Genomic DNA, 22522 nt, shown 5'->3' with positions numbered 1-22522 from the left:
ATACTCATATACAAGCAGAGCTTATGATGAGTTCTTGCATGATGTTAAATACAGGTCAAGAGTTGATTATATAGGAGAAAATACAGGTGTTGAAATCATGCCAAAATACCTTAAAATAATGAGAAGAAAAAATTGATAGTTTAATATATGAAGTAAGTGATAATATACAGAGTGTGAAAAAATGAAAAATATTAATATGAGTAGTAAAAGTGTTATATTTCATAGTAGCAGATTATGCAGAGATTGCAGTTAATAAAAAAGGTGAAACAGAAAAGAGATAATAAGAAGTAAAAAATTAATAAATATTAATTTTATTAACTAGTTTACTTATTATATTCTTTTAATGTTAAACACTATGTTCTTTTTATGTTTCTAATTATACTTCTTTGTATTATTATAATTATATAAACGTTTATAGGCAATGGCAATAGCAGCAACAGTGACGGACGGCCCTTACTGGCCCAGGAAAGAGGACTAGCATACAGCTTATAAACCCTCTTGCTTAATTTACTCTAAATTCCGTTCCATTTTGGAGCTGGGGAGTCTATTTATTTTGATATATATATTACTATTACGACGGGCTCAGTTGCAATCAGGGGTCATCTAGTCGTCACGCACTATTTCTGCAAATTCTTTTCGAACTGGTTTGCCCAGCCCTACCAGTGGTTTCTTCAAAGCGAGTTACTGCGGGCACAAAATATTATATTGAAGCGAAAACGTGGAATTCTTACGATTGTTTCAAGTAACGTGAATCGTTTTTCTCAGAGATTCCGTGCGAAGTTTTGGGCGCAGCTTTCGTGTGTTCACTGGCTGCCGTAGACCGAAATCGGTAAAAATTATTTAGAGGGGTGTAGATTTAACTATGAATAATAAAATAGCATGAGTAAAATGATTTGGGAGTCTCCTCGTCTTAGACATGCAGAAGCTATTGTCAGTATGGCTTTGTAACTTGCGTATTAACTTTATATAGTATCGGGGTTATGTTATAACAAAAAATAAAACCCGTAGAAAGAAAAGAAATAAGTTTCATGAGGAACAAAGGAACAAAGATTAAGTTCTCCATGGACACGGATCATTTCGATAAGCCGGGTGGTATTCATTAATAAACGTATTGCCAGGGAGCTCTTGTGGTTCGACAGCCCGAATGGTGGGAGCCATTTCTGTCGAATATGCCATCGATATATGGGGATTGCTATTCGCGGGACCAGTATGGATACTCTGAGTTGCTCTAGTCGTCCACGAGTCACCCTGAGCTTGCTTGGTTGGGTATTGATTGTCAGTTGGGGCGAGTTCATGGGTGCCTTTTGTCGGTTGGCGAATTAGGTCATCCACAGTGATTTTGGGGATCGAATTCTGGCGGCGTTTCCATCTGCGTAGAAGAAGGAGTGTAACCCCTAAAATAAGCAGGGCGCCACATGCGGAGCCAATGACTATCCCGACAATTTCTCTCTCGTTCAGCCGCCGTGGATTTGAGAGCGCTTGTTCTGAAGGCTTCGAAGGCGACTCCAAAGGCGCTGACGAAGTAGGCGATGCCGAAGGCCGCGCGGTTTGCGAGGGAACAAGATCATATTTCTTAGCGAATAGAGCTGTGCGGATGGTTGTGGTATCGGTGTCTACGCTTGCAGTTGCGACGGGGGGTACAACTGTTGAAAATTGGCTATAGCAGGGGGTTTGTGTTCCGAGAAGAGTAGTAAAAACGGACCAACCACTGGCACAGAGCTTCTTAGTGTCAATCGTCCAATGGCTTTCTGGAAAGCAAAGACTTCATACTTACGTTGGGCAACATGCGTTCTCCTCTGCGACCACATAGCCCTGTGGGCAGGCTGAGAGAGGGGCGCCTGGCTTCCCCTCAACTGGGCAACAGGTGTGTTCTTCATTATCCCTACAGACAATCCGGGAATAGACTGTTATATGATTGTTCGAATCCGTGACGGTAGTATCTTCAGTCGGCCATGTGCAGGACCCGATCACTATTCCAGGCCCAAGATCTCGTGAGCCTAAGGTTCCAGAACTCTTGTCCATCGAAGTAGTAGATATACTGGTGACAAAGGCCGATGGAAAGGCTCCAGAGCGGGTGGGTATTAGGGAAGGGCCAAAAGTTGTAACTGATATAGTTGGGTGTCCCATAATGATCCCTGGGCCGGAATATTTGCCGGCTGGAACTTCCATTCTTCGTTGAAAGATACGGTCTATAATATCGGGAATATTGGGAATGGCTAGGGGGAAATCAACCATTCACTTTGATATCTTCTGATATCTCAAGCCGCTTAATAGCTGTTCCCTGTCGTAGAAATTAGATGTGTACCAAGTTATCTCCCGCAAGGAAAACTGACATACAAGACAGAGAGGCTTATGGAACCCGAAACAATAATCAATCTATGTGACAATGAAATATATTCCACTGTAAGTACGAGTGTTAGAGACTTATTTCACCCATAACGTAGTGTTTCAGCTGAGAATAAATCGAGAGATGTGATCCTTAAGGAGACTGCGGGAAAGAATGTCACCAAATATGTACTTACATGAGATAGTAAAATTTAAATTGCTATGGAAACTGTGTGTGTGTGTGTGTAAACAAACAGTAGTATAGCTGTCATTGCTTGGTAGGGATTAAACATAACCCACAGTATTGACAGAGAGATTGAGCGCATAAAGTCGAGTGGATGCTCCACATCTAAATCCATAAGCCGGCAACGGATGCCTGGGGCTCGGCGCTGCAAGCGCCATAAGAAAGAACTTGGCCAATAAATGGGTTTGCTTAAAGGATCTAGATAGAAGGACTCTAGAAATACAAGCTATCTAGCTCATTGCCGCTTCCGGCGCTCGCCAGGTTCTAAGCCGCTTTGTGGAAGTAACGCCACCACATTCCAAGGGGACTCCACCTGGTAAACAAAGATCTTTGCATTTAACTGCGTTATTGAATAAGAAATACAGTCAAAGAGATGAGAAAGTATGTTAATGTATGGCAGAATAATATTTTATTTGCTTGTCAGTTGCATCATTTGGGCCAATGCATTCAAATTAGGTATCATGGGACTACATAGTCACACATCTGTTATGGTGGAAGATGTCATTTTGTCATTACATACTCATAGTAACAATAGAGTAGAAAGAATAATGGAAAGACTCTTGTACATGTACATACATTCAAAACAAATGAGCGGATGAAGTTAGTTCAAGGTTGTTCGAGAAATTAGAGTATACACTAGTTAATCACGTGACAAACCTTAATATCATTTATGCTTCACTAAATTAAGGTTGTTTTTGGCATAAAACGGTCAATTTGTATTCATGGGAACAATGTACGGAGTATATAGTGTCTGAGTAAATGAAACTGTTGGCCTCAATAGAAGCCAGGAGCAAAATGGCATCTGAGCACCCGCCGTGTCGCGTGTTTAACACATTATATGAGTAACCATTCAACTTTTGAACAAAAATCAAGCAGTGTTTGCTTTAACACGACAATAGACTATTAGGAGAAATGAGACACCAAGTCGAGAGAGTTGAGAAACAGAGCAAGAAAGACTCAATAACAAATGACGCGTAAATGTCTTCGATGAAATCAAATCGCGCTCAACAACGCAATGGGTTTTCAATAGAAATAATCTCACAACAAAGTGGCATTAGAATCCATCAATAGCATACAACTCGGATAGAAAGAAAAAGAATCAAAACAAACAAACAAGTAAAACAAAACAAAACAACATGCACCAAAGATGTCAGAAGTATCTCAGCCGGATTGGGCGGAATATGTCAGGGATACCCCGCTATGTGAGGAGAAAGCTCTCAAAATAACGCAGCTTCAAGTCAACTACCAACAAAACAACGGCCAACATGGAGGCGCAAACATTGCATAGGACTTACAAGCCCTCCAAGCCCCATGAGAGATGACAGCTGTTGATCAGTAACATCTGGCGGGACCAATGTAGCATAACTGGCCTCCAAGCTTGTATGTGAGGGTCTAACTTGTAAGGAAAAGATGCAACAGACGCGGTGCGATTCTCGCTTGCATCCACTGCATTAGCAATTGAGCGCCTGGTGAAAGAAACACTATCATCAAGGGAAGATAAGACCCAGTCAGATCGATGATAATCTTCACAATGAATACCATCAACGGACGGTGACTAGAAGGCGGAGACAACATGTTAACAATCCTTGTTACAGAGGTCAGTTTCACGGGTCCACCCTAACCTGAAGAAATAAAGTTTGCCTAGGTACGTCCTAATAGCTGCAGACCTCTCGGGTGCTTGGTGCGTATGAGTAAAATTAATTCCAAGTTGTTTTGAATTGGAGTTCGATTGAATGTGGAATTACTGAGAAATGTGTCAAGCCCCTTCTGAATGCTTACTAATGTTGCAGAGCGATCGCCTCCCGCCAATAATGAGAAGCGACATCGCCCAGAAAATCGTTTGATATGTTCCACTGCCGGATCCGATCCTGTTTCTTGCCTAAACGACAGACGACGTCAATTGCAATGGATTCCGATAATAACCCGCCAGATTCCAGAGAGTCTGATGAAACTTACATTTTAGTGACAGGCACAAACAGGTAGGCATCAAAACAAGCTGCCCAGCTCTCCTGTTAATTTTTCGCTAATGCCATTTTCCTCCGAACTGCCACAGTGGCCTAGGATTCTCTATTTGCTGCCGCGCAATTGATGAATTCCTCGCAACACGCCCAGAATCCAAGTCCTTAACACTCTTATTTACCTCCCGCAGCTCCAAAAAGAGTGCCGAAACCCTCTCCCAACTCCAAGCACACCTCAATGGCTCTGCCACCAAATACAGAACGTGCAAGGACCGTGTGACCCTCAGGCCGGAACATGTTGATCTGGCCAATTTGCTGTCAGTGCGCGCCTTGTCGCGACGGCTGCTGACATCCCTCCCGAAACTGGACGCTGTCATCCTCAATGCTGGAATCGCCGGGTTCACGGGCATCAATTGGTTCAAAGCGATATATCTTGTCTTGACAGACTTGGTGAACGCAGTCACGTACCCGGCAGAATTTACACTTAGTTCCAAGGGGTTGCTAGTGAAGAAACAGACGTCGCAGCCTGACGAGCCTCCGCTGGGAAACGTGTTCTGCTCGAATGTTTTTGGACACTACATGCTCTCGCACGCATTGATGCCCCTGCTCTCTGCCTCCGAAGTAACTCCAGGCCGTATCATCTGGATATCCAGCCTCGAAGCTACAAGTGCAGATCTCGACCTCTCAGACCTCCAAGCCCTAAATACCCGATGCGCCTACCAGTCTTCCAAACGCCTCACGGACGTCCTCGCCCTGACCTCAGATCTCCCAGGGTCCTCGCCGTGGGTTGACAGCTACTTATCCACATCTAACCCTTCTGCCACTGCAAAACTACAGCAGAATAGAACCAGGAATCCAAACCGCACCACCGCACACTCAAAACCACAAATCTACATCGCCCACCCAGGCATCTGCGGCACCGGCATCATGCCTCTCCTTCCCCCCCTCTTCTACGCCATGATCGCCGCATTCTGGCTCGCCCGCATGCTCGGATCGCCCTGGCACACCATCTCAACCTACAGCGGCGCCTGCGCTCCCGTATGGCTAGCGCTCACGCCACAGTCTGTACTGGACGCTGCTGAGGGCGTGTACGCGCGTTTAGGTGGCGGGAAACCGAAATGGGGATCGTCCAGTGACCGGCTGGGTCGGCAAAGCGCTGTGTCCACCGAGGTGGAGGGCTGGGGGTATGGTGGGGTGGTTGGTGCTGCTGTGTTGGAGGGTGACAAGAAGCGGAGAAGGAAGGACGGGGCGACGGATTTGACGGCGGAGGAGAAGGTGGAGTTTGAGGAGCTGGGGAGGAGGTGTTGGCGGGAAATGGAGGAGTTGAGGGTGCGGTGGGAGAAGATTTTGGAGAAGGAGGAGGAGGCAAGGGGGATCTTGAGTGGGCTGTAGTAATTTTGTTCGTTCTAATGAGATCAGGGTCATTCCATGCGTTGGCTTGCGAGGAAAGGTTGGTCCCCGTTGGTGAGGCATGTTTGGATATACGGCTTGGTTTTCCTCCGTTTTGGGGTTGTTCCAGGGTCTCTCTATTTCGGGCGCAATGTCTTTTTTTTTTTTTTTTTTTTTTTTTTTTTTTTTTTTTTTTTTGTTCCTCATTTTTTGAAGCCTTTTTAATTATTGTAATATACCCGCTCCACGTATATGGCGCTTACATTGTAATCTAGATAATACCTCTAAGCGGGTTTAATTGTGATACACAGATATCCGAAGAAATCTTTATTGTTTCTCACATTTTATGATTTTCTGGCTTGCTTTTCATACGAGACCTACCCTTACTGCGTATATGATATGAACCCCATGTGGTAGGTATGCGCCCTGGAATGTGAAACATGGTCCAGATCCTGAAATAAAAGGATAAATTACACACCAGAGAGGAGGATCCACTAAGTAAATTAAACTAAGATTAAAATTCGAGCCAGATCTTGCAGTATATCAGGCAAACAAAAGCAATATATATATATGTAAGGCAAGAAAGGGGAAGCAAGATACACTACAGAGGTGGAGGAAAATGGAAAAAGGAGAATGTACGAAGGAAAACTAAAATAGAAGAATTAGGTTCCTGAACCCCAGGCAAAAACGCAGAACCAAGTCAGAAAATGGAGCGGAGAAAACGACGCATGCAATATGTGAACAAGGGAGATTATGAGCATATGGGATCTCTCGAAGGAGTTGAGAACCGACAAAAACCATGAGAACAAAAAGTTGGGCCGCGGAAGATATTTTTTCACTCATCGGACATGAATGAGCTAGTAACGTATTTAAAAAAAAGGAAAGAAAAGAAAAGGGGGAATAAATAAATAAAATCAGGGAGGAAAAGCAAAAATGTCAACCTCATCAACACCCTGCCCGCCGCTCTATAGGCATAACCCACCCGTTTTTGAACGTCCCGTTTTATTTGTATTACCTTTGATTCGATCCAGACAAACCCACGCACCCTGCACCCACCTCTTTGACGTTTCGCGTCCAACACGTAACATACCTCCACACCTCGCGCGCCGTTGATAATTATCTGCACAGAACGACTCCAATCCATGCTTGAAATTAGGTTGTCAAAAGTGATTATAAAAAATGAAGGCAAGTTTGTCCTCTCCGTTGTTGGTATTGCTTAAAAGATCTTCTTAGTGGAATGAAGAGAAGGCTCATGTAATAGGATATGTTGGGTTACATGATAATAGCCGGAACTATTAAGATATATATGTTGTTAGTTATGGGATATACATGTATTTTAACGAAGAATTGAGGTAATCGAAAAAAGAAAATAAGATCAAATACATACCGTCAACGTTCTGTTTAATGCTCTTGTGAGGGAGAATAGAGCCTCCATTGACGTAGACCTCGTCCCCAATAGTTACATCGTCCCCAAGGACAGTAACATTTTCCAGTCGTGCCCACCTACCCACGGTGCTATTCCACCCGACAATCGTCGACTTTACCCACGCATGATCCTTGACTTTGCTATTCTCTAGTAGGACGCAGCGCTGAAGTCGTACCCCATCGCCAATCACGACATTCGGTCCAATCACGACATTGGGTCCAATACGGCAGTTCTTCCCAATTGTAGCAGAGGGATCTACCATCACATTTCCTCCGTAAACGTATGGCTCTGAAAGCGGGCACAGAAATTTCGAATTGCGTTTGGCGAGTGAAGAAAGATACAGGCAGGTACCCGTGAGAAAATCCTTGGGCTGTCCAACGTCCATCCAAAATCCTTCCAGGTCAAAGGAATGAAGCTGGCCATCTTTGCATATGGCCGGGAAAGTTTCCTGTTCAATAGAAGTAGGGCGGAGCTCAATGCGCTTCAGGACGCTGGGGTTCAGGATGTAGATTCCGGCATTGATGCGGTTCCCCACGAACTCGACAGGCTTCTCAACAAAGCGGTCAATGCGCGATGGATGATTTGGTTTATGTACCACAACACCATATTTAGAAGGTTCCTCCACTTTTGTCACCACAATTGTTCCTTCGTCTCCGTGTTTCTTGTGGAAAGCAGCTAGTTCTGCAAAGGGATATTCACAAATCACGTCTGAGTTGAGAACGAAGAACGGGCTGTCGTCCTTTCCTAGGATCTCCTCTGCGAGTTTAAGAGGTCCCGCGGTGCCTAACGGCTCCGATTCGACAGAGAAGGTGATTTTTACATTATATATTTGCTCGTACTGTAATTGTGATTTCCGCCAACGATCAGCATACTTTTTCTTTTTTCTTTTTGCCCCTTGGTTTTTGCAAGCAATAGCACGACTAGCTAGCACTAGTTAAGCTTTCAATAGGATAAATAAACGCGTACCTTCTCAAGCGCAGCTACCATGACATCTGGCCGATAATTAACAGCGAGAACAATATCTGTTACACCGGCAGCAGCTAAGCTCTCAACTTGATGTAGGATCATAGGGCGGTTGGCGAACTCCACCAGCGGCTTCGGAAGGGTAAGAGTCTAGGTAAAAAAGAGGTATAAGTATCGAATGGAGCCCCCGCATAGTTTTCGAGGTGACAGACGGGATTCGCATTTTGCGAAGCGTACGTACCAGGGGTCGCAGACGGGTTCCAAACCCCCCAACGAGAATTAGGGCTGCAAACCACAAAAAGAACGTCAGCAAATGGATCAATTGCCCTGTCGGGAGCATCCCGAATGCAGGTAATTCTTACCTTTCATAGTTGATTCGAGATATTAGGTAGGGTGGTAAAGGGAAATATGAGGCCAGCAGAGACCGGCCTTGATTCAAATTAAGGTACAGGTGATGTGGGGTAGAATGGAAGTAAGGCAAACGAGTGTGTGCAAAGAGGAGAAAAGACAGTAAAACGGCAGAGGCAGATAGAGGAATTGAGAGTATTAAGAGGAGCGGACGGAGTGTCGGGGGGCGCAGGAGGAGAGGAAGTCGAGGGAGTGTTTGTGAAGAAAGAAAGGGGAGGAAGATACGACGTGGTATGAATTCTGTCTCTGATGGGATGCGGTGGTTGTTTGAGCCAAGGGCGACGAGGCCACATGGACCGCGCTAGCGGACACAGGGCCGGAGGTGACTCGGGCCAGAGGTACCTTCGACGGCAATTCACTAGCAAACTCTGCGGTGTGCCGTCCCCGAGCAACCTCAGCTGTAGGTACCACTGCTGCGCCCTCTCGAGGGCAAAAACTAGCTAAGAAAAGAATAATTTATAATTTCCATCCAAGAAGCCGCCAGTTTCTGTCATCTGATCCGAATGGCGATCAAACTCCAGCCCATGACTGGCTCTTGTGTAGCCCCGGTTGGCTTTAATTTGCCAGCCTATTAAAAGCTTCCAGAGGGGAGTTCATAAACACACTAACTTTTGAACTGAAGCATTTGTTATGGTAATTAATTTCCTGGAGTTATTGGGCATAGTTCTGTTGAGATTCTCCTCCACTCAGGCGATCCCATGTTCCCTATGCCCGAGTCTTGTCGCTAAAGTTACGGATGCTTGGGAGGATAAAAGGAAGCTTTTTTATTCAAGAGACAATTCCAGTGCTTTTTTTTTTTTTTTTTTTTTTTTTTTTTTTTTTTTTTTTTTCCTCTCTCTCTTAATTCAGTAGAAATAACTAGTAGAAACTTTTTTGCGCCAGCGACAAGGGGCTCTGGATATCCCATCCAAAAAAATTTAGTTAAACCATAACTGCACTTCCCTGAAAATTGGCACTCTTCAATATTGTTGGTTTCAATCCCATGACCAAGACACCTGAAGAGAACCTCCGCGAAATAATAATTAATCAACCACGTTCCTGGCATCCTATGATTATGTAGGGATCTTTCGACTTGCATGGCTTAGGGCAGCAAACTGGGGAAGTGTGAGGTGAAACCATGCCGAAGTCGAGCACAACATTCAGTTTCACAGTGGACCTAAAGTTTATTTATTGTCTATGACATAAATCTGGTTTTTCGGGAAAACATTCAGTTATGGCTTATTGGGTATCCGGTGGGAGACACGGTTCATCCCCTGGCACCCCAGGTCGAATTGACGACTGGTCGACCTTTCCGTAAATATGAGGGCTGATAAAATCCAAAATCCAATCTCTGACTCTGCGTACCTTCACTAACTGCGGGTGAGAATCGCTCGTTCGATCGGCAAGGGCCTGGGCGGTAAACAGGCCCTGTTCATCACTAGGGTCAATCGGCGCGCGATGTAGAAGATCAACTTTCGTCATGTTATCCTTCAAGCTCTGACCATATACTTTACCCCGAAAGCTATTGAGTGCCACAGACCGGAATAGAACGATATCTCGCGGGCGTAACCCGCGTATCGACCCATCAAGGCCTTGCTTCGCACCATCCCCCGACTCGCCTCCCTTTAGGGACAACCAGCAAGTGATCTGGAATCCTGACCTTGTTTCATCGCCCACCACTAACTCGACAACATCGGTCTCGTCTCCCCAACGAGTTCGCACACGTTTGCGCGGGTATATCGTGATTATTGCCACGATCAGATTGATAGGGATCATCCGAGGGGAGATCGAATGGAGATACGCCGCGCTGGGGATATCTCTTAGATCACTCAAATGTCCACGTATAGGGGGCGGCAGGGGATGCTGATGGCTGTCAGTGTCATGATCCTCTGTCGACTGGTTCGCAGCGCTGACTATACTGATATCGTCCACGGTAGTCTCGAAGTTGGATTCTGTGGAAAACGAATCCATCCCGCTCAGCAAAATAGAGTCTCCGCCCCCTTCATGCACTGCAAAGGAATGATCGTAGAATTCTGACCCAGCCTCCACCTCAATATCTAGTGTCGCCTGTAATCCAGTATGTCTCTCAATTGCACCACCCTGCGCGAAGAACTCCGTGCCTTCATAGTCAATATTCTCATCATCCTGGTTCTCATCAACTTCGTCATGTTCTCCTGGGAAGCCATAATGACGCTTGCCTTGCTCAATGCGCCGCCAACGCACCGGGCCCGCTTCTGTGGTACCGCGTCCATCACCAGAACCAAGGAGGCAAAACCAGCACTCGTTCAGTAGCTCTGAAACATCCCATTTTAGCGCACTGGGACGGGGTGCTCCCGTTAAGGTTATAACCTTCACCGGCATGGCTCCTGTCAGGTGTTTGAGAAACCAACATCCATGGATGAAGAGCCGTAGGTACGGACGTAGTAGTTATTTGGTTGCCTGTTTCTCGCTTGGAACATGCTTGCTGGTGAGAACGGCGTAGCAATGTATAGAATATTGCGGTTATGTGATGGAGGAATTTGAAACTATGTAGGAAAAGGCCAGCACGTCAGCCCAAGTGCCCTTCACAAGCTAGGCTCTTTCATGGCCAGCTAGGCTCTTTCATGGCCAGCTAGGCTCTTTCATGGCCAACATGGGAGGAATTTAACGTCAAAAAGCTAGCTGCTGGTGGTGGTTTGGTCTGGAACGTTCAAGAATACAGCCATTCAACTGATATATCCAGTCACATGATTATATGCGAACTTGACCTCAAACTTGGTGAAGTCTGATTCCTAACGTAGAGTTGATTGAAGGGGGAAATGCTTTGTTTTCTTTTAGGTAAATATCCTTTAGATGGCGACCATCACCTTCAACAAAAAGAAACCTATTCATCCATTTCACTGCCTCCAAAATGACGTTCTAACCTTACCAAAACTCCGATCGGTACCTGTGATGACTAAGCGTCGTAACCGGCGATCTCGGCTACGGTGCGGCTTCGGGACCAAAGTGGCAATATCGTCGAACTCTAACAAACTCGCCGCTTGCTACCGAGAAACAAGAGAACAACCAACAACCCAGGTCTTGTTCAAACGCCCCAACAATGGCTCTGACGCCTTCTTTATACTGAATGGATTTGCTCGACTGAGACCCTGGTCGCCATTCAGCCAAGTCCAGAGTTATTTGCCCGTCTTTTGGCTGACTCGCCTGCCACAGGATGGCCTTCAACGCTCCGCTTTGCCTGCCCGTACGGAATTTTTCACTTTTCTCCCCTAATCTGGACAGAGTACATTACTTACTGACCATGAAAAATATGCAGAATGCGGCAGCTTTGACTACGGATCTTTGGCCTTCCGTAGCTAATGCTCTGGCAACGCCGTGGAAGAGTTTTGGCCGGCCATCGTCATCGGAAATTCGTCCTGCCAAGGAACGTCATGATCTTCTTCCGAGCCGCCGGGATGAATCTTCAACGGTGAGTCCTTCGCTTGGCCATATATTGACACAACATGCGTTGCTAATGATCTCAGGTTCAATCTCATACGGCCCTTCCTGAGTGTTTGAAGTCAGTCCCGATGAACGCTCTGCGAAACAGCTCCAAAGCAAACCCTGCGTTTGGCCAACAAACCCTGTCTTCAATATTTTCTTCTCGTACGTTGAACCTACCCGCAGTCTCTTTTTCCCCCTTTCCACCTGGCTAACAACCCAGCTTTAGCTACTCGGACAACTATTTTGAACAACCGGATTCCTTCGACGGCGAACAATGTCAAATCGACCTCCCCACGCCAGTACTCTACCATTTCTCTCCTCCAACTCGACCGTTCGCGGAGGATTCCAGAATTGAAAGGTGTTTCACAGATTCAGCAGCACAGATTCCTTTACGGCGGACCTTTCCAGAATGTCTTAGCCCACACTGAGAGAACCGCAAACAGCAAACCTCATAGCGTGAGCGCCCAAAATGCATTTTACAACGCCTTGCTTCGCGCCAACATGCCTGCAATCATCATTGAACGATACCGGAGCGGAAAGTATGCCAGTGATGGGTTCAGTGAAGCTACATACCTAAAGGCTCTTGAGCGTGTCGGCGGCTTGGATGCTAGCGCTGGTTTCAGGCCTGCACAGAACCAATTTCAATCGCAAAATCAGAATCTCAACAATGATCAACTCCAAGCGGTTGGACAAGCGGTTGCGGCCCATATGAATGGGGGACAAGTTGGACTATCTACGAAAAAGGACGGTACTGGAGCCAAGGAATCCCCTCTGTACGTTGTGGTGGAGGAATCTCTGTCAAGCTCTATTTATCGCTGGGTCAAATTCATCTTCATTTTCCTGCTCTTCACCTACGTCTCCTTCGTCGTGATCAACATTATCGCAGACACTACAGGTATACTGAAAAACGTGCGAGGCTCCCAGCCCAACGAAGCGCAACCGCAGCACCAACAAGTTCGGTTCAGTGATGTTCATGGATGCGACGAGGCCAAGGAGGAACTACAAGAACTAGTCGAATTTTTGACTAACCCTGAACGCTTCAACACGCTTGGTGGCAAACTACCCAAAGGTGTGCTCCTGGTTGGACCCCCTGGTACAGGAAAAACACTACTTGCTCGAGCTGTGGCTGGAGAGGCTGGTGTACCTTTCTTTTACATGTCTGGATCGGAATTCGATGAGGTATATGTTGGTGTAGGAGCCAAGCGTGTTCGCGAATTGTTCAATCAAGCCCGAACCAAGGCACCTGCGATCATATTCATTGACGAATTGGACGCGATCGGAGCTAAGAGAAATGAGAGAGATGCCGCCTACGTGAAGCAAACTCTGAATCAACTTCTGACCGAACTCGACGGGTTCTCCCAGTCTACTGGCGTTATTATCATTGCAGCAACCAACTATCCTAAACTACTCGATAAAGCCCTAACACGACCTGGCCGGTTCGACCGCAGGGTCGTAGTCGGCCTTCCTGACGTCCGCGGCCGCGTTGATATCCTGAAACACCATATGAAAAACGTCCAAATAAGCACAGATGTTGACACTACTGTTATTGCCCGTGGAACACCTGGTTTTTCCGGCGCCGATTTAGAGAATCTCGTCAACCAAGCTGCCATTCATGCCAGCAAGAACAGACAGACCAAGGTCGGCCCTAAGGACTTCGATTGGGCCAAGGACAAAATAATGATGGGAGCCGAAGCGCGCAGCAGAGTTATGCGGGAGAAAGATAAGCTTCTTACCGCATATCATGAAGCAGGACATGCTCTTGTCGCTTACTTCTCTCCCGCTGCGACCCCCCTGTATAAAATTACTATTGTTCCGAGAGGCATGTCTCTGGGTACCACTCATTTCCTCCCGGAAATGGACATCGTTTCACGGAATTATACTGAGTTTTTGGCGGATATCGACGTGTCTATGGGTGGTAAGGCTGCTGAAGAACTTGTTTTTGGACCTGAAAACGTCACGAGCGGTATATCATCGGTATGTTTTTGCCTTTTTTGGCCTTTCGCTCCTCCAATATTTGATATTTCACATCTTAGCTAACTGTTCCTTTTTCTCTTGGGGTAGGATCTTCAACATGCAACCAACACCGCCTTCTCGATGGTGACGCAATATGGGTACTCCAAGAAACTAGGCTCCATCGACCTCGTTACAAACTACAAGACTTTATCTTCGGAGACCAAGCAAGAAATCGAATCCGAAGTCAGACGTCTAGTCGAGGAAGCGAGTCGGCGTGCAACAGCAATTCTCACAGAACACCGAAAGGAACTGGAGCTATTAACCAAGGCATTGATGGAGTATGAGACGTTGACGAAGGAGGAGATGGAAAAGGTATTGAGGGGAGAAAAGTTGGATAAGCTTGAATCGATACCCAAAGCACCAATTATACTGCCCGATGCACTGATGGCGGCCGGATTAAAGCCGACTGCTGGTGAATCTGCCGCGCCAAAATGAGCATGAGTATCATTTAATGCTTTCCTGGTTTTGCTCGAGTTCTTCTTTTATTGTCTTTCCCTTTTTACTTTCTTTTCTTGCTATTATTAGTATACAATTGGTCTCTTGATTCTCCCGTTGTTTGATTGCTTTTTCATATATAGCTTTTTCTTTTCATCATCTTTTTTAGCACTTGGCTTCATACCCTTTGGAAGCATACATGCATGCATACCATCAACACTCATCTCCGAAAACAATTTGACACAGATATACCATTATCTGCTCAGTCACTTTCGCATGCCATATCTCCCATGTGGTTTTCCCGTCCCCTTTTCTTCTGTGTTCACATTTTCCTTTGTTGGGGGCAAACATACATGTAACACAGCGGAAACAATGGATCTATCAGTTTTAAATTTTTCAGTTTCTTCCCCTTTTCTTTGTAAACTTCTTCCTACTGTTGAGCTATCAAAAAGCACTGCTAACATGTAAAGTACACTTCATTACTATTCCACGTCCCTCAACCGAAGGATTGATATTTACGCCCGGCCAAAAACCACCACTTTTTTATAGGTTAGCATATACATGGACTGTACATACAAAATAACTTTGATTTGCGAAAGCTAATCTAGAAAATTTGACTTTCTCCTGTCAAAACATACCTGGGCCTTCCAGGCCCTATCCTAGTAGGGAAGAATGCTTCCGCAGTCAAATGACAGGGCCACATCTTTTGTAGCCAAGTGGAAAGTTGTGTGCAAGTCGTATGCATGTTCTACCCAGCCCTACACCCAGAATATGCAGGGAACAGTACGACAAAAACGCTGTCTTGACGAGTATTTTGGTTTTAAAAGGAAAAAGCAACCGAGGTGTTATAATTAGCCGCTCCCAGTCAGTTGCTCATCATGACGGGATACTATCAAAGTCCGGGCTGTCACAACAGAATGATATTTATCGGTGGACAGAAACGAAAAGGGCATATCGCCTGGCATTTCGGTTCCAATGATGATTCCGCACTCCCGACTTCATGGTGGATAGATTTGAAATCAGAGAACAAAACCTGCATCAGCTTCAAGGTTGCTGACCAATCAAAGGCCCTTTGGAGTGCTCAAGTTTTACAATTCATCTTTCTGGTCGTGGTTCAACACTTTGCAGTTCGCCATGGATGGTGACTAGTGGAAAACAGGCACAGGGAGATGGGATAGAATGAGAAAACCGAACATGGGACGAGGGGTGAAATTTCCTGTTCACACGAACAGCAAGCCCTTCCCTCATCGAGAAAAAGGAGATGAGGGGTAGAAACGCACATTGCTGCATCATGTAGGAAGCGAGGTGCAGTCCCGAAGCTCTCTCCTTGGCCTCGAGAGGGACAGAGAGAAAGCAGGACGAAGAATGATTTATAGATCCAAAAGACCTGGTTGGTGGCTCAAATGCTTTCGAGGCCTGGTCTGTCCGGCGCCTGATTTAGGCGCGGTTTAACGAGAAACCTTGACCATGGATCTCCGGAGGAGACTGAGTAGTAGGAGTTAAGTTACGGCGTTTGGATGATCGTTTCTCACGAAAATCTGGCTTGAAAGAGCGGTTGAACAGACCATCATTATCAAAGAATAGATTGGGGTATCATTTACCCAACCAGCAAAGGATCTTCTTGCCATCTACCGATTACATCCGTGCAGATATTCCTTCTTCTGACACACGGCGTTGAATTGATGAGAGCGCTCGACTACCAAGCGCGAGACAAGATCGGGCTAGTCGGGTGCCGGTGGTGAGACAGATGGATCAACCTAGCAGGGCCTGGAGCATCCCAACTGACGGGCCGCAATCCCGTGCACGCCGATTGGTAGTTGAGCACCACCACCCGGGGAGGTCATCGCTGAACTTCGTCCTCCCCGACCGATTGCAACCATCCATGAGCATCCTGGGATCCCTTGCAATGCTAGATGAGCATCGGCATACATGTATGTATGTATGTACTCCGTACACCGCCCTAGTACAGGAGATGTAAGCAGGTTGAAACGATGATGGTGTTGGCTGTTCATTGAATTGTGAATTGTGAATTGTGAATTCGTCATTACTTTGGCGGCGATGACTGGAGCAGACTGGTTTCTTTTGTCGTTCTATCATTGCTCCCCTTCCTCCATTTAGCTGGAGGCCACGGCCGGGTGGAGACTTCATGACCACGCGAAATGAATCTTAGACATCGACTGGCAATCACTCTGGCGCTAAATCGAGGAGCGGGAATGTTAATCATTCGCAAATGTTGATCCTCTCCTGTCCGTTTTTTTGGGGGTTCGGTGAATCGCTCCTTGAGAGCGGAGGAGGCAAGAGCGATTCCAGCGGTCTCTACCGAACAAGTATCAGTAACCGCCTATCCGGACATCATTATTATTCTCTAGCGAGTCTCCTCGCTCCGACCGTGCTATTCCAGGAAGCTGAACTCCTTCGATACTGCTTGCAACTTTACCACTAATGTTTGGGCCGGCCGTTTGGTTCATCTTTCCAGCCTTTTGGCGATAGTCGGTAATTCTCTGCATCGGTAAAGTGCCTACGGAGTAACCCTGCCCAGTCCCGGGGTCTGTTGATTGGAACGAGAATTGAACGATTTATCCCGCCTAGCTTTCATTGGACAGAAACCAACCAAGGCCAACGCTCTTGGTTTGCCCTTGGGCTCGATTTGGTGACTTCTCGACATCTGGCCCTTGGATATTTGGGATCTGTTTCTCTTCCCCGACAAGTGGTTGACTCGGTATGAATTTGCTGCCTCCAACAATGAGTGCGGGCATTTCATGCTGCCTGAGACATCCAAAAGTTGAAGCACATGTACATGTATGTACATACAGCCCGAAATGTTGAATGTCAGATCGCTCCAGATGTTCCAAAATCTTCCTTCTCGTTCGTTTCTCATACATTCCGCTCTGAGTTCGGGACCTTACCATGAACCCTGGAAATGGGAGATGCGCAAAGCTTGATCTCCACTTTTTAAAGTAACAGAAAGTGGGAACCTAAGTTAAACGGATAAACTAAACCCCCTATCCTATCCGTGCTTCATCCCGATTTGTTGGTAACCAGGTGTCTGGTCTCTTCTAGACTCTGGTGAACGTTATCGTTTGAAATGCATTGATGTTTGATTTGTGTGATAGTACTACGTATGTATGCTGATCTGTGGCGGAGTTTCTACGCTGTAGGTTGCTTTAAAGCATCCCTGCGCATTGCGTCTATGGATATGTGAAGGAATTTTTTCTGATATTGTCCAAATATGCTCTGAATAACCACCTGGATTGTCTTTGCTCGTAGTAATGAACCGTCTTACGGACGCCTGTATTTGGAGCAGGGTAGTCAGGAGCAGGAGGGTGGGCGAAAATCTTTCCTATGGGTTCCCTTGTCCAAAACCTTCATCGAAACCCCGGCCTGTGGAGCAGGACATCTGCCGAGACAGCGATCTCTTCTGGGTAACTAGTCAGGTGGGTTGAGGGATTCCGTGGAAGCGAAAGGGCAACGGGCTCAGAGATGTATTGCGTGTAATTCGTCACATTTAACGCAGGTGGCCCGCCATTGCTCATAGACCCAAAGTTCTCCTGCACCTCCCGCAAGTTACTTGAGGTTGAGTCTCGACGGCCATATTTGTGAGGAGTGCAGCCGCCATGGTGCCTTGCTCATCTGCCAATGTCATCAGTAACGATGATGTTGATGATGATGCTGCTGCTACTGCTGCTGGTGATATACGTACGACCCCTTATGAACGAGCATAGATCTCAGCTACCCTTCGAAAGCATGGTCAAAGTCTACATCCTCTGTCCTTCAGCTTTAGGTGCATATAGAATTAGTATAAGACCCTCCGATGGCGTATTTTCCTAACCTTGTATGAAAATCTGTAGCAGTTGTGGAAGAGTAACATTAGCCTGTGCGGAAGTGACCAATATCACCAAGATGTGGCCTGGCAAGGGTGCATTTCTCTCGGGGATTTCTTGACTAGGCCGAGATGATTAAATCATGTGAAGGATTGATGAGATATTTAGGTTCAGAGTTCGGCCCCCGAGCTTTATTAAACGCTGTCCCAAGGACAGGGATTATTCTGTCAATTGGAAATTGTGCAATTCGAATGCCATAGTCAATTGTCACTTTTGAGGATGGATATTACCACAAAGCAACATATAAATATCCGGATGACGAGATACAGCCCTACTGCGTAGAGAGTTACCACCCTGAAGATTGGAATTGTAATTGTTCTACGTAGATTGGTGCGTATCGCTAGGATCTTGCAGTAGCTATGGATGGGTGCGATATTAACGCCTCATCTTGTGACCCGACATACGAGCAGTTCATCGTTGTGTAGCGGAATATCGCCTGGCTAAAGTATATGCCTCGCGTGCCTGGGTAGATCGAGAGCTCAGCAAGCGGGTTCAGATCTTCGATACCTAGATAATAATCGAAATGAGCATAGTACATGAAGCAGAGTTCTCGCAGTGATATCAAAAAAGAAAAAGAAAAAGAAAAAGAAAAAGAAAAAGAAAACAAGACGGAGGGACGGACGGCCTGGGGCATACACACACACCTCTTTGCTGCTGGGTGAGTAGCTAGTCGACATGAAGCATCAGCGCCAACCTAACATTTTACTGGCGTCTGCCTCCTTCATTTCCCTTCAGTGCGCTGTAGTTTGTCAGTTAGAGCGAAAGCCGCCGTGCCACCACTGTGTTCCTTTGTTCCCAGTGATGGGGAACCATCCAGCACACTTTTTTGTCCAGCCCAAAACCCCTCTCCCAGCCGTGCGTCCTTAGGCTTAGAAGATCTGTCTCTGGTCTATCTCAACTCGTGGGTTAATTTAATTGGAGCCCAGTCGCTGCACACGCCACTAGCAGACAATTGCGTCCAAGATGCGGGGTGTGGCTGCGGCTTTCCCTAGCAGCTGGGGATTAGTTGGTGCGGGATTCGGTAATTTTGATTTCATATGCAGTCTGGGGCAAAGGTAATGTCGAGCATTGTGAGAGCCAATAACGGATGAGAAGCAAAACCTGAGGCTGGCCATTGAACTTGTTACTGACAGGTTCCATCACACGCCGTATTTTTCATCTTCTATCTCTGGCCAGGAAGTTTTCGCGCTTGACAAGCCCATCCATCCCGAGCGCTGTTGGTATGATGCTGCATTGGTGGATGGAGAAAAGATCAACTCCTGAAGCCGAGTTCACCCTCATATCCTATGGCACGTTTTTATACCCATGAGCCGTGCATGGAGGGCCAAATTATTTAAATATCGGGAAGCCGGCGAATGGCTCTTCCAATCCCAAGCGATCCTTTGTTCCCTCCAATCCATCAAGTGGCACATTTTGAAATTGAGGCAATCGGCCAGACGGGTCGCAAGTACGGAGCATTTTGATTGTCTCACTAACCAAATAGAAACCGCAATAATTCTTGTTCATCACAACTTCATAAGGTGGAGAGGAGCAACAAACTACTTGCCGATCAAATTGTTCGCCAAACAAATTGGCTTTCTCTTAGTTCAGAATAAGTAACCCATAGTGAACAAACGCGATATTGGCCACGGTCCCTACCGTGCCGGCGGATGCTTGATGCAGCCAAGTTTTATGGAACCTTCGTATTCAATCCCTGATTTCCTTTCTCCTGATTGGAACCCGCTCGGCCGTTCACAAGTAGTTAATACCCCCGACAAGCATTTTCGTGAATGAGGCGGCTGCCACTGGGCCAACTGGGCCAAACGCCAAAACCCGACCCTGACGAGATGGACCATGAGGCTGCCTCCGCCTGGGGAGAAGGGGGGGGGGGGGGGGGTCGAGCGGTCTTTGTCTCATTTGAGTATTTGGGTTTCTCAGCACATGCGGTTGGCTTTCCTAGATCTACTCCGCCCGACTACAGATTCCTCACTGAACCATGCGTAAATCCCTGGCATTGAGAAACGAGAATTTGGCAACATCTGCCGTCAACACGGAGCCGTCTGGACTACGGAAGGTGGTCACGAAATATGTCCGTACTTTGATCCCAAACACCGGTTCTTCACTCCAAGCATTGGCTACAAACTGTAACTCATGCGCCTAATTCTGAGCTTAGTGGATAGCTTGGCTGGGATGCCATGTGCTGCCCGGGGATAAATCACAAGCAGTGCATGAATGCTGGAGGTCTCGCCATCACCGGAGCAGAGCCGATCAAACAGCCCTTTATCAGGCTCTCTTTTCTCTCCTGACAAAAATAAAAACCCCGCTGTTGTGGTTGAATTGCTTTCTCATTATTGTAACTGGCTGACAAATGCCGTGGAAAATTATGAAGATAATACGGTTTTAAGGGGCAGTTGAAACGCAACTTGTGGGAACACTCCTAGGAAATTGCACTTGCCAGTGATCGAATGCATACCGCCAAAGTTCTGTGGCGTTTTGTAGCTGCAGCCAACTCAACAAGTTCACAACCAGAAGAAGGGACAAACGGCTCTTGTGCGAGTGCACTTACCGAGCTGACAAACTTGGTTGAGGCCACATGGAATGAAGGAAAGAAAATTACCCACATATCTTTATCTGTTTCGCGTCCATGGATACGCCCTCTCGTTCTGAGGATTAATGCGTCGTTGTGCAAATGCACAACCACATGTGCTGCTAAATCCCATCTGGAAATCCGTCCGACCTGCTTTTGTGATGGTACGCTTCTCCTGGCTTCAGGGTATGAATGCTTTCCTGATCCTGATGCCTCAGAGTATCCCACTCGCCCCCGTGCTGTGGGTTATGAGAGATGGCCGGTCTGGCGGATCACCAACAGCACCATAAATATATGCGAAGCCATGCTTTGGGACTTTACATAGCATTCTACAGGGACATGGGCTTCAAGCTAACCATCAAAAGCCATGAATCGTCCTTCTAAATTGATTGACCCGTGATACTATCCAATCAAGACCTACGGCAACTCCATACTCCATATGGATTACCTCGTTTCAATTAACGTTCCCATCCGTTTGGTACCCCAGGAGTTCGGTGGCCCACCAAAAATTGCCGGACACCCAGGAAATAATAGAATTTAGCTTTGTACGCCGTATCATGTTGCTGGTCAACATGATATTCGAATGTCTAATAATCCACAAAAGACGCCTGCCGGACGTTTGACTTGATCTGTGCCCTGGACCCTGACAGCGTCTGACAGCGGGCGAGAGCAGCGAGCCTTGAGACAATAAAAGGAAGGCAGCGAAAACCAGCGTCCAAGCTACATCCTTCTTTCCCAAACCTTGATTTATGAAACGTTTTCCACTTGGGTATGGTGTGGTCGAAGTTTTTCTCATCCGCTCGTTCACTGGAGCGGCTTGCGGAGCCGGGATCAATCAGGGTTAGTGACATTATTTTGGGAGTGGCCTTGACGGAAGAAAAGCGCTACCCGGGAGTTCCACATAAGAGGGGCAAACCCAACCTGGGGTTTGCTGGACAAGGGACCCCTAAATCTTTAAGCTGGCCCTGGCGAGCAGCATGTGTGGAGACGACGGGGGGGAACGATAATCAGAATTATTATTATGCTTCCGTGGACCTTGAAGACGGCTAAGCCACGCTCCCCAGGAGAGACCTCCCACCCACACCCAAGCACCCGTCCAAACCGTCGCCTAAAGTCTCTCTAAAGGCTAAAAGTCACTACACGGCTGGATCGATGAACCCTGTAAATCATTCAACTCCACTTGCTAGGAGTGCCCAGCATCCACTGCGTCCGTTGACCACTGGAAGTGAACTTACTTTACCGCTAATCTCCTCCCAGCAGTATCCGCGCAGTATCCGTATGATACTGGCCGCGGCAGCCAATAGGGCGTGGTTTATATCGAGATGGTTCATTCCCTCAATTCCCCTTCCTCGTACCCCCCATCGTCAGTTCTTTTCTTTTTTGCTTTTTTGTTTATCTTGAGCTAACAATCTGCAAAGCTATTTACGTTCTCGGTTAGCCACTTTTATTTCCTTTTGCGGGTGAAGGTCGAGA

General features: G+C 46.7%; 6 protein-coding genes across 8 annotated transcripts; 2 read left to right on the top strand and 4 right to left on the bottom strand.

The window, feature by feature from the left end:
- Positions 1-614: 614 nt before the first annotated feature.
- Positions 615-2634, bottom strand: BDBG_07226. 3 transcript variants are annotated; one of them, XM_031722995.1, is made up of 4 exons: positions 2523-2634; positions 2338-2401; positions 1775-2281; positions 821-1708 (listed from the first exon to the last, which is right to left on the bottom strand). In XM_031722995.1, the coding sequence occupies exons 3-4, from the start codon at positions 2233-2235 to the stop codon at positions 1051-1053; spliced, it is 1119 nt and encodes a 372-aa protein (XP_031580057.1). In that variant the 5' UTR covers positions 2236-2281; positions 2338-2401; positions 2523-2634; the 3' UTR covers positions 821-1050. The 3 variants fall into 3 exon arrangements, with proteins under 3 accessions (XP_002622274.2, XP_031580056.1, XP_031580057.1); XM_002622228.2 differs by having other exon boundaries at positions 615-1708; positions 2334-2549; XM_031722994.1 differs by having other exon boundaries at positions 615-1708; positions 2338-2549.
- A 1642-nt stretch (positions 2635-4276) lies between these two features.
- Positions 4277-6082, top strand: BDBG_07225 (3-ketosteroid reductase). The gene is made up of 2 exons (XM_002622227.2): positions 4277-4548; positions 4623-6082. The coding sequence occupies exons 1-2, from the start codon at positions 4415-4417 to the stop codon at positions 5917-5919; spliced, it is 1431 nt and encodes a 476-aa protein (XP_002622273.2). The 5' UTR covers positions 4277-4414; the 3' UTR covers positions 5920-6082.
- A 34-nt stretch (positions 6083-6116) lies between these two features.
- On the bottom strand, positions 6117-9607 carry BDBG_07224 (mannose-1-phosphate guanyltransferase). The gene is made up of 5 exons (XM_002622226.2): positions 8668-9607; positions 8547-8590; positions 8309-8455; positions 7304-8180; positions 6117-7208 (listed from the first exon to the last, which is right to left on the bottom strand). Exons 1-5 carry the CDS (start codon positions 8672-8674, stop codon positions 7189-7191), a joined length of 1095 nt encoding a protein of 364 aa, XP_002622272.1. The 5' UTR covers positions 8675-9607; the 3' UTR covers positions 6117-7188.
- Positions 9608-9922: 315 nt separating this feature from the next.
- BDBG_07223 (uncharacterized protein) lies at positions 9923-11106 on the bottom strand. The gene is made up of 3 exons (XM_031722993.1): positions 10607-11106; positions 10058-10555; positions 9923-10000 (listed from the first exon to the last, which is right to left on the bottom strand). Exons 1-3 carry the CDS (start codon positions 11051-11053, stop codon positions 9932-9934), a joined length of 1014 nt encoding a protein of 337 aa, XP_031580055.1. The 5' UTR covers positions 11054-11106; the 3' UTR covers positions 9923-9931.
- Positions 11107-11885: 779 nt separating this feature from the next.
- On the top strand, positions 11886-14602 carry BDBG_07222 (intermembrane space AAA protease IAP-1; the record flags this gene model as incomplete). Its single annotated transcript, XM_002622224.2, has 5 exons — positions 11886-11915; positions 11988-12140; positions 12196-12316; positions 12381-14128; positions 14216-14602. 5 exons carry the CDS (start codon positions 11886-11888, stop codon positions 14600-14602), a joined length of 2439 nt encoding a protein of 812 aa, XP_002622270.2.
- A 2232-nt stretch (positions 14603-16834) lies between these two features.
- Positions 16835-17358, bottom strand: BDBG_07221 (uncharacterized protein; the record flags this gene model as incomplete). The annotated part of the gene is made up of 2 exons (XM_031722992.1): positions 16835-17150; positions 17214-17358. 2 exons carry the CDS (start codon positions 17356-17358, stop codon positions 16933-16935), a joined length of 363 nt encoding a protein of 120 aa, XP_031580054.1. The 3' UTR covers positions 16835-16932.
- Positions 17359-22522: the final 5164 nt, after the last annotated feature.

The sequence above is a fragment of the Blastomyces gilchristii genome (genome assembly GCF_000003855.2).
Source record: "Blastomyces gilchristii SLH14081 genomic scaffold supercont1.18, whole genome shotgun sequence".
NCBI classification, from domain to species: Eukaryota; Fungi; Ascomycota; class Eurotiomycetes; order Onygenales; family Ajellomycetaceae; genus Blastomyces; species Blastomyces gilchristii.
The sequence above is the reverse complement of the archived record's forward strand: the minus strand, read 5'-3'. Positions and strand labels throughout refer to the sequence as shown.

What these genes read in the sequence shown, in the direction of transcription:
- BDBG_07224 (XM_002622226.2), bottom strand. An exon ending in GAACCCGTCTGCGACCCCTG is followed by an intron (nt 8,456 to 8,546) that starts GTACGTACGCTT and finishes TTTTTTACCTAG; the next exon opens with ACTCTTACCCTTCCGAAGCC. An exon ending in TGGTAGCTGCGCTTGAGAAG is followed by an intron (nt 8,181 to 8,308) that starts GTACGCGTTTAT and finishes TCACAATTACAG; the next exon opens with TACGAGCAAATATATAATGT.
- BDBG_07226 (XM_031722995.1), bottom strand. Translation starts at nt 2,235, where the DNA reads ATGGTTGATTTCCCCCTAGCCATTCCCAATATTCCCGATATTATAGAC. An exon ending in GAGAACGCATGTTGCCCAAC is followed by an intron (nt 1,709 to 1,774) that starts GTAAGTATGAAG and finishes GCTCTGTGCCAG; the next exon opens with TGGTTGGTCCGTTTTTACTA.
- BDBG_07225 (XM_002622227.2), top strand. Translation starts at nt 4,415, where the DNA reads ATGTTCCACTGCCGGATCCGATCCTGTTTCTTGCCTAAACGACAGACG. An exon ending in TTAGTGACAGGCACAAACAG is followed by an intron (nt 4,549 to 4,622) that starts GTAGGCATCAAA and finishes GAACTGCCACAG; the next exon opens with TGGCCTAGGATTCTCTATTT.
- BDBG_07223 (XM_031722993.1), bottom strand. Translation starts at nt 11,053, where the DNA reads ATGCCGGTGAAGGTTATAACCTTAACGGGAGCACCCCGTCCCAGTGCG. An exon ending in CCGTGGACGATATCAGTATA is followed by an intron (nt 10,556 to 10,606) that starts GTCAGCGCTGCG and finishes GACAGCCATCAG; the next exon opens with CATCCCCTGCCGCCCCCTAT. An exon ending in CTCACCCGCAGTTAGTGAAG is followed by an intron (nt 10,001 to 10,057) that starts GTACGCAGAGTC and finishes ATTTACGGAAAG; the next exon opens with GTCGACCAGTCGTCAATTCG.